The sequence below is a fragment of the Silurus meridionalis genome, chromosome 6, assembly GCF_014805685.1.
Source record: "Silurus meridionalis isolate SWU-2019-XX chromosome 6, ASM1480568v1, whole genome shotgun sequence".
NCBI lineage: Eukaryota > Metazoa > Chordata > Actinopteri > Siluriformes > Siluridae > Silurus > Silurus meridionalis.
In genome coordinates, this window is record NC_060889.1 from 20,389,391 (window position 1) to 20,404,605 (window position 15,215).

The following is a 15,215-nucleotide window of genomic DNA, read 5'->3' on the forward strand; positions in this document are numbered from 1 at the left end:
TATTCTTAGATAAAATGAAAAACTGAAGAAAGAGAAGGCCAACATTCAACAGTTTGGGCTATAGTTACAGATTCTTTAGCTACGTCGAGTAAATTAAAATGACGGAGAGATAAGCTGACAATGCTGTAGCATCTGTGTGGTGGGTGAATTATATGTGCAAGATGGAGTGATGATGTGCTAGATGGGGTGACAGGTTTAACATAGACTGCCCCAGCACACTGCAAACACCCCATAATATGAGACCAAATGAGAGAAAGAGAGGTGGGCATTAGAGAAAGAGAGATTCTATTAGTGTAGAAGCAAGAGAGAGAGAGAGAGAGAGAGAGAGAGAGTAACTAGCAAGGGTATTTGTAAGGGCTGTCAGTGACTTGTATAAACAGTTAGCTTTTCTCTGTATAATCAGATGGACTCAGATGGAAATAAAATTTCTGTAATTATTTCAGCCCCAGTTTGACAAAAATACACACACTGGACATGCACTGGACTACCAGCATGTCACTCAAATGTAATGCTTTTCATTGCTAGATCTTGATGAACAGACCTGTATTACTTTAACTTCGCTTTATACAGAGGAGGCATGATGAGTAAAGTGTAAACAGTTATGAACTAATAGTAAGATGCCATTTTAATAGTCCTCCCAAGAATTTGCAAGCATTTCGTGTATTGAAAGAAAAGATAAGAAAAGGAAAACACACACATTAGCCACAGTGTTGATGTCTTCAGGTAAAAAGAAGACACATTGGTCCAAAAAAGAAAAAAAAGCCAGACTGAAAAGGGCAAAGAGAGAAAAAGGGTCTCTTTGTAAACACAAGAACAGGAATAAGGCCTCAGTAGAAGTATCATCGCTCATTACAATCCTTCCCAAAGACAGAGGGGAAAAAAGATTTGTAAAACATTATTAATCAGCTTCTAAAGGCTGGGCATGAATGAATGAATGTGTGTGTGTGTGTGTGTGTGTGTGTGTGTGTGTGTGTGTGTGTGTGTGTGTGTGTGTGTACATTTGGAGGCTGATACACTATTAAAGTTTTTTATATAGTTACTCTATTAGTGATTTTCTTGCAGAGTGATATTTACTGTGAATACAGCTAAAGCCACTCCAGAGGCTCCTCCACTGACACTGAGAGTGCAGAGCAGAGCAAAGGCCAGCTGATTTGTCCTCATTAGAGTCGGCCTGGTGTTTCTGCCATTATAATCTCTCAGCGCTGCACCCAATGCTACTACACAAACAGCAACAGTTGCATAGCTGTAAACTCATGGCTTTAACAACTTTGTTCGAGTATTATGTTTGAAAGCCTTTCTCTCCAATTCTGTTAAAAGTGATACAGGTGGATTTTCTCAGCAGCGCAGGCTCATTTTGTAATCTTAGGAAACTGCTCTTTCTCACTGGTCTCTCAGGACCAGCGGTGTGGGACTTTGACTACTCAATAAAGTAATGTGCTCCAGGACTCCCACTGGTTTCACACAGGGATATGTGTGTGTGTGTGTGTGTGTGTGTGTGTGTGTGTGTGTGTGTGTGTGTGTATATATATATATATATATATATATATATATATATATATATATATATATATATATATATATATATATAAAATGATTTGCACATGTAGTTAACAATGCTTCTACGCATGACCAGTAAGAAAAACTGTCTTTGATTCCCCCCAAAAAAAGACTGTAAAAATACAAGAAAAAAGGAAAAACATGCAACAAAAATACCTTCGTCTCGTGGCCGGTTCATTGTAGATTCATCATGTTTTTTTGTGAGTGGACCTAGGGTTAAGACAAAAAGGAGGGGGGAAAAGAGAAAAGAGAAAATTCAAAAAATATTACTGTGGTAAGAAAAAACTAAGAGAAAAACATCAAAAAAAGAAAAGAAGCAAGAGCAAAAAAACAATTCATCAAGAGGTCATTGATATCTTTTTTGCAAAAGATGAAAAAACAAAAGAAAACAAAAAAATGCATCATCAACACAATAAGTGCAAGAAAAACACAAACTGTTGGCAAGATCAAAGAATTGTGCTATTCGATCTGTGAATATTCTCTCTGGCTTATGGGAAGTGGGTTGTCATTGTTGTGCACTGTTTCTTATTGCCCTCTTTACACTATCTTTAGTGTCTGTGTTTCCAACAGCTTGTTTGGCTTCCAGGGATGAAGAAAAATCGATAAGGAAGAATAAGGAATTAACCTCTGTGGCTTGAAAAACAAGAACCCCCAGTTGCATCCTCCACCTCCTTTTTTTCTTAGGTCCTTTTAGCCCCGCTCCACACAGGCTCTCAAACTCATACTCGAAAAAACCCAAAAGACCATGTGAGTAGAGAGCCTATGCATGGTGGGGACCATCATCAAGAATACAATGTGAATAAGAAATAATGTTTTCAATGCGCACAAGAAGATGGATGCCATAATTTCTGTAGATGGTAAAATAAAAAATATATGTATGATTGTGTAATGCTTTTAATAAGCATTAGGCAAAACAAACGAGATGTGTATAAAACAAAGGAAACCCTGCAGAAATAAGCACCAGGCTAGATAATGAACATTAATCTAAATATTAATGTTATAAATCTAAATCTAAATCTAAATATACACATGCAGTCTAGGACAATGTTTTTACATAGGAAAACTATTGCTGTGCACATCAGTGAACAATATATATATTTGTGTGTGTATATATACTGTAAGAATTACAGACTGCCTCAACAAAGATTCCACCCCACGCTATATCATATTAAGTTAATCCGCAAGACGGCTTAAATTGATAAAAAGTAGTTATGTAGTTTAATGTAGAATTTTAGTTGTATCCATCTTAATCATAATTTTAATTTAATCAGTCGGGGAGATGCAGCAAGCCATCAAGGACCATCTTTAACCAAAAGGTGTCTGAGCCCATGATCGTCATTTAAACAATATCCTATCCTGACCTGATGGGGGGCCAGCACTAGCAAAGGTTAAAACACCAGTGACTACCACCTGCTGACCTCCAGCTCGATAGTGGTATCACCCAGCCATGTGTTCCTTTACTCATTTCCTACTTAATTTACTTTTAAAAGATAAATCCTATCTACAAGGGAAGAACAATAAAAAAAATATCTGGGTTTGCTCTGGGTTATTTCTGACTCTAATGAACCCAAAGTACTTCATGTATTTTGTCACTGCTATGCTGTTATAAACCTTTTCATTACGATCATCGTTGTCCTCATAATTTTTCCTTACAATACTGTATTTAAACACATTTCATCAGATTGATAAATCGATGCTAAAAATACTCCTTTTTTCAAATAAAATTAGTTGTTAGAAATGTTTGTTCTTTTCTGTAATATATGTCTGTTCTAATATTTTCCTGTTATGTGAGTATTGCGAGTTCCTGTATGGTAAATCACTTTTCATTTATTAATTTGGCAATTTCAGATATTGAACATTAACAATAAAAATATATCTTCTGTGATCGATTTCAACCTATCAGAGTAAATGTATGTGTGTGTGTAAGAGAGAGGAAGAGAGAGAGAATAAGAGAAAAAGATCAGAATTTACCCCTTTTGACTTCCAAAAAAAATCGATGTGAAAGATTAAGTTTTGTTTAAGCTTTGAATAGTGAGTGATGCTAGCAGCCATTGTAAGAAATGAAAAAATGTGAAAGATTCAATACGAAAAATTTTCAACTTTCAGGCAATAACCATTTATTTAGTAAGGTGAACTGAGGAGCCACAATTTTCCTCAATTTTTTTTATTTCTTTAAATTTCTCTCTGTTCTCTAAATGGATTGCATGCCTCAAGCAAGTCCAGTTACCTTAAAAAATCAATTCAGAGCCAAAGTTGTGTGCATAGTTATGCATGAATTGGCCTGTTTAATGAGTAGTGCACCAATGAAACTCCTCAGCCAATTTGCCCTCCTCCCCCTGGACTTATTCGACTCATTTTTTTTGCCTTGCCTATCTCCTCTTCTCCTCTCCCTTCATGACCACTCTGTTATTTGTTATTCCTTTTCTTCCTTTAACTCTTAACTGATTCTTTCTCAGCTGCTATTATTCTTTACTGTGTACTACTAGGCTTGGATTTTTCCCAAAAACTTCAAGGATGAAATTAATAGAGCTTGCTGATCATGTGTACTGGAAGGTAAAACCTGTCAATGCAAACATTACACCACATTTATTCTATGGCATCTGGGTGAAATTTGTCTACAAGCCAGTTTTCAACAATTTGTGCCATGGTCACATATTTTCCTGATGCATGAAGATGAACAGAACAAAAGCATTCCTGTGATTGTATCAATGAGGATTAAACACTTTCTTTTTTAATGTTCCTACAATATTGGACTGACCTGAACCTGACTTTTTCCAAAGCCTGTGATGTGAATCAGCCTTTATAACCATATAACCTGGATCAGAATTATCTAAAGCCATGTGAATTAAATCAGAATTTTCCAAAACCATGTGACTTAAATCGGAATTTTCTAAAGTTATGTGAATTAAATCAGAATTTCTTTAAGCCATTTGAATTAGATGAGAATTTTCCAAAATCATGTGAATTAGATCAGACTTTTCCAAAGCCATGTGTATTTGATCAGGCTTTAAAGAGCCATGTAAACGTTTTTAGGTTATGTATGTAAAACTTTTTGGGAACGCCTCTACGTTGACCATGCAGTGAATCAGGTGTGGAATCTGTCCAATGGAAGGCACGGCATTACTGCCAGGGTGACATCACGACCAGGAAGCTATAGCTGTATATACCTGTAGATCACCTACTTTCCTCAGAAAGCAGATAGCCAGTAGAAACAGTTTTGACTGTGAGATGTCACTATGAAGTCTCAGTCAGGGGCTTGAAGGGGGGCTGAGATTTTCCAACACAATGGCCAGGTCCCACCCAGGCACTGAAGGTCTGTGGAAAAAGCAGAAAAGTGGGTCCCTGCCCAGTGATTGGCCCACCATGGGGGCATAATACGCTGAAATGGCAGACGTGTAGACTTTGAGAGTGGACGCCTGTGCCATGGCATCCAGCCCTAGGGGGGCTGGGGGAGTCAAATAGAACCATAGGGAACAGTGCAACGTTTCTCTAAACGTGAACAAATCCACCTGGACCATGACAAATTTCTCCCAAATCTGCTCCACCGTGTGAAGATGAAGCCAGCCTTCCTCAGGTCTAAACCCCTTTCACAACAGGGTGTCTGCTGCTTCGCTCAACCGGGATGTATGCTGCTCTTAAGAAAGGGAGCTTCTTTTGGGCCCACAGGAGGATCTAGCGTGCCAGCCTGTACAGGGGGCATGAACGCAGACCCCCTTTGTGGTTAATGTATGAGACCACCGAGGTGTTGTCCAAACGGACCAACACATGGTGACCTCTGAGGTCAGGGAGGAAATGCTTCAGAACCAGAAGCATGGCCAGCTACCCTATACAATTGATGTGCCATAGTAGATGGGTCCCTTGCCACATGACCTTGATCGTACAGAGGGGATCGCCCTTCCGTGAGAACCCTTGGGTCCTGAGCCACCGCTGAAGTGGTCTCATGTGCAGGAGGCCAAATGGAATCACATTGGACACGGCGGCCATAAGCCCAAGCAGTTTCTGGAAATGATTGACAGTGAGTGACTGCTATTCTCTGACCTTCCTGACTGCTGTAAGGATAGACGCTATGCAGGCAGTTTAAGCTGTGCACGCATATCAGTAGAATCCCATATGACAACTGGATAAGTGGTTCTCGTAATGAAGAAAGTTAGGTTGGGACCAGGGTGGGACAAACCCTGTTGAAATGGGGCTGACAAGACCCAAACTGAATTGTATAGCCTCAGTCTACAGTACGCAGAACCCACTGAGACATGTTTAGCAGGCTGCCTGGTAGTCTCTTAGGGGTGTCAGTCACTGGAGACTGACCTCCAGGATGCCTAGAGCTCTGGCTATGCCCTGGTGCAGCTTTAGTGTCCTTCGAAGGAGGCAGCGAGTTCTCCTGGTCCGCAACAATGCTGGGTGGAAACCGAGGAGATCGCTCGCCGGAGCTGGACACTCGCTGGATCTGAACACTTTTCGTTTCAATGTTAACTAACCAGGTCCCTGAGGGTGCTGGGGCCAGGTGGGCACCGAGAAGTGCGGTGCTACAGGCCCTCTGACCACTTCTGCAGAATGTCCTATGCCGCACCGGATCCCTGACACAGGAGAGCGCGTCACAACGCTCATTTGCACCTTCCGAGACAGAGTCTCCGAAAAGGCCTGAAGGTGAGAGGGGGTGTAGCGCCAGCTCTTGCACCTGGCCGCCCTCTCCCTTATCCAGCTCTTGCAGCAGGTCGGCTTGGTATGGCAACCAGTGGTCTGACCTGTCGAGGCATTAGCCTTCCCCACCAGGGCTTGGTGGGTAGTGTCAGGGTCTTAATAGAGGAAGCAATGCTCAGTGAGAGATAGCTAGCTAGCTTCTCTTCAACCCGGGGCATCGCTCCGTAACCGTGATCCCTGAGCCCCATGACGTTAGAGTATGATGCCGTCTTGGAGCTAAAGGGGTGGGCAGAAAATGCTTCACCCACGACCTGGACACCTTGGTAGACCCCGATGTAGAGGTTCGCTAACCGCTGTTCCTCCCCCACTTCCTTCGAGAAAGAGAGCCTGCATGCCCTCTGCGAGGTCGGTTTTCACTTTGCCTCAGCAGACCAGACCAGAACTGCAAAGAGTAAGTGCATATAGCTGTGATATATTGGGGGCAGGGAGGAACACACAACCGGAAAGTGTGCTTAGACTTTTTCAAAGCCTTTATTTTTTGGCAAACAATTTGACAAACAATCGACATAAAATACACACAGAGCGCGTCATGAACAAACAGAAGCTGGCGTCAGCTTCACACCATGTGCTTTTTATAGCTTTAAGGTCATGACGTCACCCTGCCGTTGACGCTGCACCTTCTATTGGACAGATTACACACGTGATTCAGAGCATGGACAATATAAGGCACTGAAGGTCTGTGGAAAAAGCAGAAAAGTGGGTCCCTGCCCAGTGATTGGCCCACCATGGGGGCATAATACGCTGAAATGGCGGATGTGTAGACTTTGAGAGTGGACGCCTGTGCCATGGCATCCAGCCCTAGGGGGGCTGGGGGAGTCAAATAGAACCATAGGGAACAGTGCAACGTTTCTCTAAACGTGAACAAATCCACCTGGACCATGACAAATTTCTCCCAAATCTGCTCCACCGTGTGAAGATGAAGCCAGCCTTCCTCAGGTCTAATACACACAGAGCGCGTCATGAACAAACAGAAGCTGGCGTCAGCTTCACACCATGTGCTTTTTATAGCTTCAAGGTCATGACGTCACCCTGCCGTTGACGCTGCACCTTCTATTGGACAGATTACACACGTGATATATATAATATAAATATTTATAACAAAATGTTATAACAAAATTAATTATAACAAAATGTTTACAGCTGTTGAAAGTAGATCTGACTGTTATAATGCCACATTAATTTGCTGCACTTTTAATTTACAAATAACTGCTGAATTAGGTTTTGCTCAATCAGGTTTGATATGTACATAATGAACAGTATAAGACTTTATGGAGCCATGCTGAAATGGACCACATTTTATGGATCAATCAGGGACTACACTTTATAGAGCTGCATTGAAGTGGATCGCACTATATAAAGTCACAGGCAAAATTAGACAATGCTCAACCTACAGATTCATGCAGAATTGCATTTTCTGGAACAGTGCAAACAGCTTACACTGTATTGATCCAAGATGAACTAAACCACACTTTCATTTGTCTGTATAGAGCCATATTAACTGGATCTTACAGATCCACAATGAAACTGCTATGCATTTATAGATAAAGTACCATGCTATAATGGGTCTGGCTTTATAGAACAATAGTGAATTAAGTCAGTCTTTATACAGTTGTTCCATGCTGAAATGAATCTGGCTTTACAGATCCAAGCTGGGTTGGATCTGGCTTTTTATTCAATCAAAACTGAACTGGATTTTATAAATTCATACAGGATCATGAACATGAACCGGATCAGATTTTATTGAGCCCCTTTGTAAATTAGTGCTGTTTGATCAATGAACTCAACTTCCTAGAGTCTTTTCCTTGTTCAAGGTCACCTGACTTCTAATTACACACACCTGATCCCAATCTCACACACTGCCTTGTTTTTTGATATTCTGACACATAATAGCTTCTGGCTATGTTGTAGCTTTATAACTACAATTCAAACTATTTACAAATTATTGTAGTTTGTCTGCACTTCATGATTTTACAAGCACATACACATGAGTACAAACACACACACACACACACACACACACACACACACACACACACACACACACGCATGTATATCAAATAAATAAATCAAATAAAAGTTGATTTGATTTAATTTGTAAAAGTATTATGGATGGTAAGATTTACCATTGCATTGTTGAATCTGCATAAAAGTTAATAATGTGATGGATCGATTGCATTCGAGTTGATTTTTAACATATTTGCACTGGTAAAAAAGATTTGTTTTATATGTAGGGAGTGAAATTTAGGGTTATAAATAATTCACTACAACTTTAAATAAGATCAAGAATTATTATAGATGCACAATACTTTTATTATTTGGAAAATAACCAACAATTTGTGACCACTATTTTATATGTAAATTGATTTCTCCTCACTAAAATGTTTCTCAATTGCATTCTCTCAGCACCACTGCTGCTACGTGAATATGACGTATCAAAACACTATGGAGACCGAGGCATGTCTTGAGAGTCAAATAGAATATAGATTGACATGGCAGAGGTACAGCCAAATATTCCTGGAGAGAGAGCAGGAAAAGAACGTCTAGTTTTATTGATTTTTTTGTCCTTTTTTCTTTTTTTTGTAATACAAAGTGAAAAAGCCATGCTTTAGACGTCAGGAGGCTTAAGTAAATTTGATTTGCTGGCTGTCTGAATCAAATAAATAAAAGCATACTATCTGTACCATATCGAATTAAATAGCAAGTTTAGATTGCATCATATTGCATTACATCTCATTGGTTGTTGCTCCATATGCATATTTAATAAACTTTATACAATAAACAATTAACTGTAAACAATAAGCTGTATGACACTAAACTAAAATTGACTAAGTACACTGAGGTACTCTACAGGAAGGGCCAGAACCACTTCTATTTTTTGAGAATGCAACATCTGCAGGAGGATGCTGAGGATGTTTAATGAGACTGTTGTGGCCAGTGCTCTCCTATATGCTGTGGCATGCTGGGGAACCAGGCTGAGTGGCACACACAAACAGACTCAACAGACTGATCTGCAAGTCCTGCGATGTTGTTGGGGAGGATCTGGACTCTCTGATGATAGTTTCTGAAAAGATAATGATGTCCAAATTAAATTCCATCTTGAACAACTCCACCCACCCACTACATGAAACACTGGCCAGTCTGAGAAGTATGTTCAGTGACAGACTCATATAAACACGGTGCACCACAGAGTGCTGTAGGAGCTCATTTCTTCCTGCAGCCATCAAACTATACAGCTCCTCCCTCTGAGTGTTAAACACCTGCCCCATGATTTAGATAATATAGATATAGAGTTTTACGCCACGGTTATATAATGTTAATAGCTTGTCAATTATGTGCGATCATTCAGTGCAATAATAATAATAGCAAAAATAATAATAATTGTTACATGTGCAATAAAGGTTCCCTGGTGGTCTAGTGGTTAGGATGCGGCGCTCTCACCGCTGTGGCCCGGGTTCGATCCCCGGTCAGGGAACCAACCCTAGCCATTAAGGTTGCACAAGCCTTAGTGCCGGTCCCAAGCGCGGATTAATGGGGAGGGTTGCGTTAGGAAGGGCATCTAGCGTAAAAACATGTGCCAAATCAAAACATGCGGATGGTCCACTGTGGCGACCCCTAACAGGAGAAGCCGAAAGAAAGTACATGTGCAATAAAAAAACTAGCATTGTAGTCTGAAATTTCTGCTGCCACAAAAATTTTATTTCATGCAGATACACATTTCATTTAACTTAATGTATAACTTAATATCTATATTTATTTACATTTTTTTATTATTATCTTACTGTAATTTTAATGTGAGCAACTGCAACAGAACAATTTCCCCAAAGGATCAATAAAGTAGACTAATTCTAATGTAATTCTGTGTCATTGGTTATGCATCATTATGTGAATTGCATCGACCTCAGGTATGGAGTTAATAGGTATAGGTTATGTAAGAAGGTTATAAGAAAAATGTTATATTAAAGAACAGCTTGGAATGTATTATTTTGATTATACCAAAGTTATAAATCGCAGCTCCAATAAATGGTAATTCTCCTATTTGCCTCACATTTCCTTTATCTCAAACACACACACACAAAACTGAGACTTCTTTCATAAATAGTATAATAAAAAAAGTCTCTAGGTTGCGTATGTAACCTTGGTTCCCTGAGGGAATAAGATGCTGCGTCCACAATGCTTTGCGAAGGCTCTGCGTGACCAAGCTCTGAACCACGTGTGTAATCAGTCCAACGTGATGTCACGACCAGGCCAGGGTGATGTCACGACCAGGAAGCTAAAAAGGTAAATGCCGTGGAGACTGTGCTAGCTTCGAAAGTAACGGAAGCGCTCACGGGGATGCAGGAAGTGTGGCATCCAGATGCAGTGTCTTGTTCCCTCAGGAAACCAGGGTTACAGTCGTAACCTAGAGATGTTCCCCTTCAGTAACTGGAGCTGTGTCAACAATGCTTTGGGAATGAGTGTACAATACCACCAGAATTGCTAATCCGTGCCAGGAGTGGCAATAATGTCACAGCTGTAATACCTGACAAAGGTCAGCAGGGTAGACCAGTGTTGTGAATGTCTTGGAGAGACTCTCCAGAGGAAAAGGTCTGACCTTAAAAGGAGCGGGGAGACCAGAAGACTCATAAGATGAGTGAATAGAATCCACAATCCACCTGCTGAGGGTCTGCTTATCTGCAGGGAGACCCTTCTTATATGGACCAAAGGAGACAAACAGCTGGCCTTCTCCACATAACAGTTCTGTAGATGTATGTGTCCAGTGCTCACACCGGGTACACCCAGTAAATCTTCTCCAAGTCGGGGGGCCTGAAAAGGAGGAGGATAGAGTCTCAAGGACACCTCAGGCAGGGGCTCGAAGAGCTTTGACAGGGTCTCCAAGACTACAGCCAGGTCCCACAAAGGCACTCTGGGTCGCACCTGAGGCCTCAGCCTCAAGGTACCAGGGAGAAATCACTAACGGATTTTGACCTAGCGACTGCTCTGCAAGTCATAATAGCAGACACGTAAACCTTTAGAGTGTAAAGAGACAACCCTTTGCGATCTATTCCCTAAAGAAATTCCAGCACTGGGCCATCCAGCAGTGGGTTAACTGAGACTAACTAGTGACCTTCGCACGATATAGTGAACAGGGGCCGCTTGCAGCATACAACCTCCTTATGGAGGGAGCTTTGGATTGGAGAATGGTCTCTACCACCTCGGCCGAAAGACAGCTTGGGGTGGGGGTGAAGCAAAGCACCCCATGCCTGAGACAGCAGATCCCACATGAAGGGAGTCTTCCAGGGAGGGTGTTCGAGAAGGTTTCTCTATGCTGGCAAACACTCTTTAGAAATTCCAGAAGCAGCACAATGGGGGAAGAGCATACAGGTGCAGCCTCATTGAGATCAGCTTCCCTTAGTCCCACAGGAGAATCTGACATGGCAGCTTGTAAAGTAGGTGAGACCGCAGATCCCCCTGGTGGTCCAAAAAGCAGCCTATAGGGTCTGGGGGTGTCATGGAGAACCAAAGTGGACAGTGCGATGTCTCACGAGTCACAAGCAGGTCTACCTGAGCCCTGTAAAATCTTCCGCAAATTTGCTCCACCACCTCAGGGTAGAGTTGCCATTTCCTGGGCCTCTGCCCTTGTCTCGAGAGGGTGTCTGCTCCCTTGTTTAAGTGGCCTGGGATATATGCAGCCCTTAAGGAGAGCAGCTTCCCCTGGGCCTACAGGAGGATCTGATGCCAGCTTGTATAGGAGGCGAGATTGCAGACCCCCTGGTGGTTAATGTAGGAACCACTGACATGTTGTCCGTATGGACCAACACATGGTAGCCCTTAAGGTATGGAGGGAAATGCATTAATGCTTGAAGCACAGACAGCATCTCCAGGCAATTGGTGTGCCATTTGTGATGGAGCTTTGCCCAGAGACCTTGGGCAAAGAGGCCATTGGGACGCATCAGTCATAAGTGTTATGTGACGACTGGGAACATCCAGCCTGAAATAGGAACCCAGGATCTCTCCGCACATCTAAGGCATGGAGGACTCGCCACATGACCTTGATCATATGGACTGGATTGAAAACCCTCCGAGAGAACCCTTGGGCTCTGAGCCACCATTGGAAATAAGTCTATTGAGACTGAGCTCTGGTGTGCCTAGAGCTGGAGCTATGCCCTGGTGCAGCTCTAGGGGCCTCCTTAGAGGTGAAGTGCAAGGGTGAGAGTGCAAGGTGAGAGTGCAAGAGTGCAAATGAAAGGACTCTATATTGGAGAGCTTCGGCCCCTTAAGCAAACCTCTGGAACTTCCTGTGAAAAGGGAGTATGTGTCCTTTAGATCTATTGTGACAAACCAGTCTCCAGGATTGATTTTAGACAAAATTTGTTTTGAACTGAATCGTGTAGCCTCTTTCTACAGTGCGCAGAATCAATGGAGATGCGTTTGGCAGGAATTTCCAGGCTGGCATATAATCTCATGTGGAAATCATGTATCTCAAGACTGACCTCTAGTATGCCTGGAGTAACTTGAGCAATGCGCTGAAGCTGTCCTAGGAGCCTCTGGGGAGGCAGCATGCCCCCCAAATCTGCTACATTTCCAGGCAGAAGCTAAGGGAGGCACTCGTTGGAGATCACTGTGCCCTGAAGCACTGGAGGTGGCAGGGTTAACAGGCCGATCTCCCAAGGGCACTGAGCCGTCTTATTGTAGATTATGGCCCTCAGATCTGTTATCTCCCTGGGCTTGGACCTAGGTCATAGCCTAACTTTCCTGGCAGGGGAGTGCAAGTGGCAACACTGATTCTCGCCACAGACTGTTTCTTTGCCTCTTGAAACCTGTTGACGACCATTGTAATGGCCTCGCCGAACAGGCCAGTGGGCACAAAAGGGAGCATCCAGGAGCACAGCTCTATCCCTGTCAGAAAGTTCGGACAGGGTGAGCCAGAGGTGCCTCTCCGTGGCCATCAGCGCTGGCCTATGGCCCTAGCGGTCTCCTTGATGGCCCTGAGAGCCAGGTCCGTAGCAGATGCAACTCTACTGTGTCGTCGTGTCAACATTCATTTCCCTCGTCTATCTCCTTTAGCAGGTCAGCCTGGTAGGCTTGCAAAACAGCCATGGTGTGTAAACAGCTACCAGCCTGACCTGACACAGTGTAGTCCTTGCCAAGGCTTTCAGGGTCAATGTAGCATTAGGGGAGATGTAAAAGGCCAGCGTCTCTTAACCTTGGGGGCATCCCATTACCGCACTATTCCAGCCACACTACATTAGAGTAGAGAGAAAATTTAGGGCTGAAGAAGTGGCTATAATAAGGACTGCCCCAAGACCTGGACACCTCAGTGTGTAGATCTGGGGAAAAGGGCAGACCCCAGCACGGAAGCAGCAATCGTCATAGGAAACGCTCGTACAATTTATTCAGGAGATGCTGTTCCTGACTTTCTGCTTGTCAAGCAAAATTGAGCTTGGCTACAGCACTAGTTACTACCTCCAAGAGCTCCTCAAAGTGGACTGGCTGTGAAATAGCCTCCATGAGCCATTACAGCATCCGCCTCAACCCCCTGCTCCCAAACCCTGTGAGAAGGTGATGGATCTGGCAGGTAAGAAAAAAGAAAGAGACAAGCCCGTCTCAAATCCCTTTGCTAGGTCCATTATCAAACCAATGATGTCAGAAACTGTTTTACCTAGGCAGAAGCGGGGCTAGAACCTCGAAGAGCAGCAAGAGTACCCTCCTTGAAGAGCGCTTTGTGGGAGCGGAGCATGTGCAGGAACATACGTCTGCAGTGGAGGCAGTCGGCAAGCTACACAGTCTAAAAGACTGCTTGCCTTTATATCGATTTTTCATGTTGCAATGAAATTTATTTATTGTTTTTTTATTTTTACCGATTTACAAAAACAGACACACACAGAGTGCTTCTTGAACAAACAAAAGCTAGTGCTGTCTCCATGGCATGTGCTTTTATTGCTTCCTGGTTGTGACGTCACCCCGCTGGTAACGTCGTGCTTTTCTGTTGGACTGATTACACATGTGGTTCAGAGCGTGGTCATTCAGAGGCGTTCCCAAAGCATTGATGATGCTGCTCGAGTTCCAAAAGGGGAAACCTTATATACAACAAAGAATTGTGATGTTATATCCTCCTGTACAATTAGGTTCGGGTTCCCCCCGAGAAGCGAGCCGGGGTGACAAGGTGCGGCAAAATGCTGGGTGCGGGCTGTGCCTGGGGAAGCAATGGCGGAGCTGGCGGCTGGGGAGCGACGACTGGTGGTGATTTGAGCACGGCTGCCACTGGTAGGGTTTTGAGGCTTTGAATGAAATGCTGAAAACCCAAAGTTTTTTCCTGGGACCGCTGCTCATGGGTGGCAGAGACCTGGACCAGGGCATTAAGGGTGGTCTGGAGATCAGTAGCATCCGCGGGATCCATAGTTGGCCAGATTGTTCTGTCAAGGGAGGCTGTCAGGAAGGACCCAAAAGCAGGACGCCACCAGAAGAACAGCATCAGGTCAGAAGCGTTAACACAGGCAGGAAAGAGATAATGTTGAATACTTTTGAACACTCAGTTGCAGCACTCACAGAGTTAATAGTAAACATCCAGGGTGCCAGGAGCGCGAATCTTCTGAGAGAGGATTAAAGATTGATTAAAGACCTTTCCATTTTCAATGTATAAAGCTTTCTGGCACTACAGAGGGGTGACACTGCCCATTTGCCTAAAAAAAAAGTCTGTATTGTTAGAAATAATTCTGAATTGTGAGAAAAGAACCTTGGAATTGTGGGGGGAAAAACATGGAATTGCGAGAATAGAAGTCAGAAATTATGAGAAAAAAGTCGGAATTAGGTAAACTTTTTTGTGGTCCCCGTTCTTCCATTTTTTCATTCTGCAGCATCTTCTGTTTTTACCTGTCCAGAGAGATCCAGAGTTTAGTGCGTCAGTAATAATTGCCCGTAAGGAAACACAATGCTCCATGTATAGAGTAAATAGAAAAAACGAAGCATTGAGGCAACTAATT

The 15,215-nt window shown here is 43.0% G+C and overlaps 1 protein-coding gene and 1 non-coding gene across 3 annotated transcripts in view; one reads left to right on the plus strand and one right to left on the minus strand.

Moving 5' to 3' along the window:
• Positions 1–15,215, minus strand: part of nlgn2a (neuroligin 2a) — a 205,399-nt gene that overhangs the window by 95,708 nt on the left and 94,476 nt on the right. Inside the window, exon 3 of one of the 2 annotated variants that reach the window (XM_046852134.1) lies at positions 1,714–1,767. The exons of the other annotated variant lie outside the window; for it this stretch is intronic. Coding sequence (XP_046708090.1) covers positions 1,714–1,767 — 54 coding nt within the window. The remainder of the gene's footprint in view (positions 1–1,713; positions 1,768–15,215) is intronic. 2 annotated transcript variants of the gene reach the window in all.
• trnae-cuc lies at positions 9,656–9,727 on the plus strand. The gene has a single exon. It is a non-coding gene; the product is annotated as a tRNA-Glu (tRNA).